The following is a 5000-nucleotide window of genomic DNA, read 5'->3' on the forward strand; positions in this document are numbered from 1 at the left end:
TTTATTTATTTATTCATTTATTCATTTATTCATTCGTTCGTTTATTTATTTATTTATTTATTTATTTATTTATTTATTCATTTATTCGTTCGTTTATTTATTTATTTATTTATTTATTTATTTATTTATTTATTTATTTATTTATTCATTTATTCATTTATTCGTTCGTTTATTTATTTATTTATTTATTTATTTATTCATTTATTCATTCGTTCGTTTATTTATGTATTTATTTATCTATCTATTTAAACTGCCCGGCTGCAGGTACCACTACTCCCTCAAGATGTACACGTACGAGCGCGTGCGGGCACGCAACTTCGCACGCACGTGGGGCTTCGTGCAGTGCTCGCAGGCCATCCCCATCGCCATCGGAGTGCCCATCTCAGGTGAGCGCGGCTTCATGTCTCTCCAAGAGTACCATTTGAACTGCGAACAGTTTTTAGGATATCTGATTTCTGTGCTTTTATGATAATTTCTTTGGGTGAGATTGCAATGTTCCTGAGTATTTTATAAAGATTTTAAACTACGTTCAGGCGCTGTGATGTCTGTAGGGATGACTTCAACAAACTCTTGTTGATTGTATATAACACGTAGCAGAAAAATCCTAAATACAAGTTTCGTGAGGTAGGAGTTGAATGAAGGTAAATACTTAAAAAATAAATATTATAATGAAAATGTTATTCTTCGTCATTAATGGCCAACGAATTAGACTATACGGCGCATTTCCAAATGTATTTCAGTATTTGAGGCCAGAGGGCAGTACAAGTGTTAGGAAGGGCCTCTTTATGACGAACTAAGTGTAGGAAACTAGATTTGAGATGTTCACAATAATACTGCCTGAATAGCGAGACTAAAACCGACTCACTCACTTACTTTAAAAAACCTAAACGAAAACAAACATAAGCCTCGGAATATGTATGGTAAGACTTTCCTGTGTTAAATTTGAACGTACCTGGTTTACATGTTTTCGACCTATTTATGGGTCATCTTCAGAACTGGTCGTTGCTGGTCTTGGCGCCACTTGTTCTGTTTCGTGTGAGGGTGTGTTCCTGTGGTATAGTGTGGAGTCAAAGAGAGTGTGTGTTTTGAAGTTGAGTTGTGTGTTGAGAATTTCGTTGGGGTGTGTTTTCGTGTGTCTGTATATTTCATATTGTTCTAGTGTGTTGAGTTTCTGGCTTTTTGGTTGGATGTGCAGTATTTCCATGTCTGTGTTGATGTCTTTGTGGGTGTGGTTAGCATTTGTGTTGTGTTCTGTTCTGCATATGTGGAGGTGTTTTGTAATTTTGTTATGGCTGTGATGTGTTCTTTGTAGCGTGTTTGAAATGATCTGCCTGTCTGTCCTATGTAGAAGCACAAGAAAACGGATACAACCCCAACATAATAGACAACATAATACGTAAGACAAAACATAATCACAAAAAACTTATGAATACAACACAAACACAAGAACACAAAAAATATATCACACTAACATATGAAAACAAAAACAAACACAAAATTGCAACCTCATTCAAGAAATTAAATTACAACATCGCACACAGAAGAAATAACACTCTACAAAAACATCTCGACACACAAACAAACAAATACAACCACACAGGCGTATACTAACTCAAATGTAACACCTGCAACAACTTCTACATAGGACAGACAGGCAGATCATTTCCAACACGTTACAAAGAACACATCAAAGCCATAACAAAATTACAAAACACCTCCACATATGCAGAACACATCACAAATGCTAACCACACCCACAAAGACATCAACACAGACATGGAAATACTACACATCCAACCACAAAGACAGAAACTCAACACTCTAGAACAATATGAAATATACAGACACACAAAAACACACCCCAACGAAATTCTCAACACACAACTCAACTTCAAAACACACACACACACTCTTTGACTCTACACTATACCACAGGAACACACCCTCACAGGAAACAGAACAAGTGGCGCCAAGACCAACAACGACCAGTTCTGAAGATGACCCATAAATAGGTCGAAACATGTAAACCAGGTACGTTGAAATTTAACACAGGAAAGTCTTACCATACATATTCCGAAGTGATACAGTGTTAAAAGTTGTGTAATCAAGATGTACAGGAACATCATTTTATTTTTACTTCAATTTTTATTGTACCTGAGTTTTTGAATGTACTTCACTCCCACCCCTTCTACTAATGAAGTTCAACCGTCCTCCACACAGATCCAAGACCGCATATACAGTCATGGTAGCCTTACCGTCACAGTACGTTCCAAAAATATGTTCGCTTTTTCCAGTGACGAAAGAGCTTTCAATATTGAATCATTTTCGCACAGGGACTGTCGTCCATTAGCCTACGTCGCATCCCGGTTTCCCCCACCTGCTTCTATTCGCCTCTCTGTAAAGGCTAGTGGCTGGGCTGTCTTAGCTCTTTTCTGAGAACATTAATTTCTGTTAGCAATTGGACGTCTACGTAATATTATACCCATACAACTGTTTAAAATACCTTAAATGAAAGGGCCTCGTTAAGTAATTAACTGTCACATGATTTCCCTCCTTTCTACGATCATGCGACATAACCACTTGGACGGACAGTAGATAGCATGTCTGAGTAATTTTATCTTTTCGGATCGGGCAGAAGTGAAGATTGAATTTACGGTACGTAAGGTACTCTTTTATAGAGTAGGTACAGAATTATTTCAACATGAGTTACTAGTACGAAGGACGAAACTGGTAATTGGAATTACACACATTAGAACTGAAGCCTGTATCAAAATGAACGGCCACCATTTTTAAAAATATGTTTAAATATCCATATTATGATTATTTTTCAACAGGAATCTCACTAGAGGTTTTGATTTATCTAGAGAACATTAAAACTCGAGTGGGATTTAATTGACTATTACACGATTAGAAGAAAGTATATAAAGATTAGAAGTAACGAAGTACTCCAATACAATAAAATATTAATTGACTTACGAAAATACAACTGTCTAAAAATGTATTATTGTACCATCTCAACACTACAAATATTACGCTAGATGCATGCTAGATGGCAGTAGTGAGTTATGATTACTAACAATGCCTTCTCGATCTAGATCACGATGGCAGTGTTGCTAGTCAAGAAGGCTTTGTTGATTCGGTTTCATTTTTATTAAAACAGTTGCATTCCACTTCAATCATCCGGATCCCAGTAATCAACGTCACTTGACAGATGATTTTCAATAAATCTAAATATTAAACAATCTCTGATACGTGACTATCCATAATATCATATAGCAGAAGCTATAACATAACCTAACTAATATACACAAGTGTTAGAAAAGTTTTAATTAACGACGATGGCATGAAAAATAAACAGGAATAATTTTAAAAGGAATAATTATTGAATGTACAATTTTCAAATTTGAATGTGGTTGGTGGTTCAATTGATGTTATATTGGACGTGTGCGTAATAGAAGTGGCACTCGTTGATGTAGGCCTACATGGTGTATTCAACTTATTCAGAATTTCCGAATGGCGCTCTTCATTTATTTGTAAATAGGATTTCAGAAGATGCATAGGTATGATCAGTGATTTTTATTAATTCTTGTTCTTGAATGCCAATGCGAGTCATATTTGAAACTGCTGTGCATCGACTGGAGTGGTTTGTAATTATATATATATTTTTGACGTCCAGACCAGCGCAGTTTCAAATGTTGGCAAACAAAGAAACAAATGCTAGGGACGCGATAAAATTAAACAAATGCTAGGGACGCGATAAAATTGTGCGATAAGCAGCCATGATTGGTTGAAATACGTCCTTTCGTACCGTTTTATTGGTCAAAAGTAGTATGACGTAGTAAGAGTGTAATAGTCAATTTAACTTCATTCTCTATATTGTACGCTAATGTGCTGTAGACAGTATAATATACACTGCATAATGAATACGTCCGCATGGACAGCTCGGTTCGTGAGTAAAAACACTTATTATTAATACTGTACTGTATTTTGATTAAACAAAAACCTAATGAAAATGATCAAACTCAAAATCGCGATATTTCCTAGTTTACGTAAATGGATGAACTACTTTTCTTCCCTCCTATACCTAGTAAAGTGATTTGTTTGTATATTACGCCATCGAACTCCAGTCGTGGAAGGGGGTAGCAACCGTTGATCCAAAGGTATAGCCAGGTTAATATCAGAAATGTTAGTAAAAATAAAATGATGTCCCTGTATAAACATAAGCCTTCTATGGAACGTTACAGTTTCACAATATCACTTACTTTAACAACTAACCGAAATAGTAATATGCGTTACAAGAGCGGTATGATGATGTTTTCATGTTCGAGGAAAAGATTGAAAAAGCGAAACGTAGTTGAGCTTTTTTTAATTTCCGAGAACATGAAAACAAACATACCGCTCGTGTATCGTACATTATTTTGTGCGAAGATCGTTTATTACATACCTGAAAGAGGAATTTCTAATTACTTGCAATGAAATCTCCATGTTGGTTTCTGTTCAATGACGGCAGCTTCGGAAAACCAAAATATCTCTCTTCAACATTGTTGCTATAAAATATTTTCTGTGTTTACTATATTGCAGCAGGCCGTGATATACGTCTGTCTTTTTTTCCCCCAGTCTATAAATGCGAACTTAAAACAAACGGTAAGGTTATGTAATGATTTATTTTTCATTTTAATATTTTAACAATATTATTTATATAACATATTGCAGTAATAACATCGGCATCTGGAATCGTGTTGATTTTTTCACGGCTTCCTTAATGTTACTTGTATCAGGAATGCAATAAGTTTCGTGGAGTAGTAGTCTTTACTTAATTTTTGCAAATATTTAAAAACAATAATTAACATTGCAATTTAGGTGAAATTGCAGGGGTAAGTTTCCAATTTATAATTATTACTATGTTAAACGTCTCTAAAAATAATATGTTAAAAGCCTAAAGCAGTAAAATGAATGTCGGTCTTAAGCGGTAAGAAGAGGGAAATTGATATGTGTGTTAC

At 35.2% G+C, this 5000-nt stretch overlaps 1 protein-coding gene across 1 annotated transcript in view; it reads left to right on the forward strand.

Annotated features, from left to right (window-relative positions):
• The window catches only part of LOC138698658 (monocarboxylate transporter 2-like), a 280932-nt gene that overhangs the window by 262333 nt on the left and 13599 nt on the right, over positions 1–5000 (forward strand). Inside the window, exon 5 of the mRNA XM_069824802.1 lies at positions 265–386. Within this exon, the coding sequence (XP_069680903.1) occupies positions 265–386 (122 nt within the window). The remainder of the gene's footprint in view (positions 1–264; positions 387–5000) is intronic.

The sequence above is a fragment of the Periplaneta americana genome, chromosome 4, assembly GCF_040183065.1.
Source record: "Periplaneta americana isolate PAMFEO1 chromosome 4, P.americana_PAMFEO1_priV1, whole genome shotgun sequence".
Lineage (NCBI taxonomy): Eukaryota > Metazoa > Arthropoda > Insecta > Blattodea > Blattidae > Periplaneta > Periplaneta americana.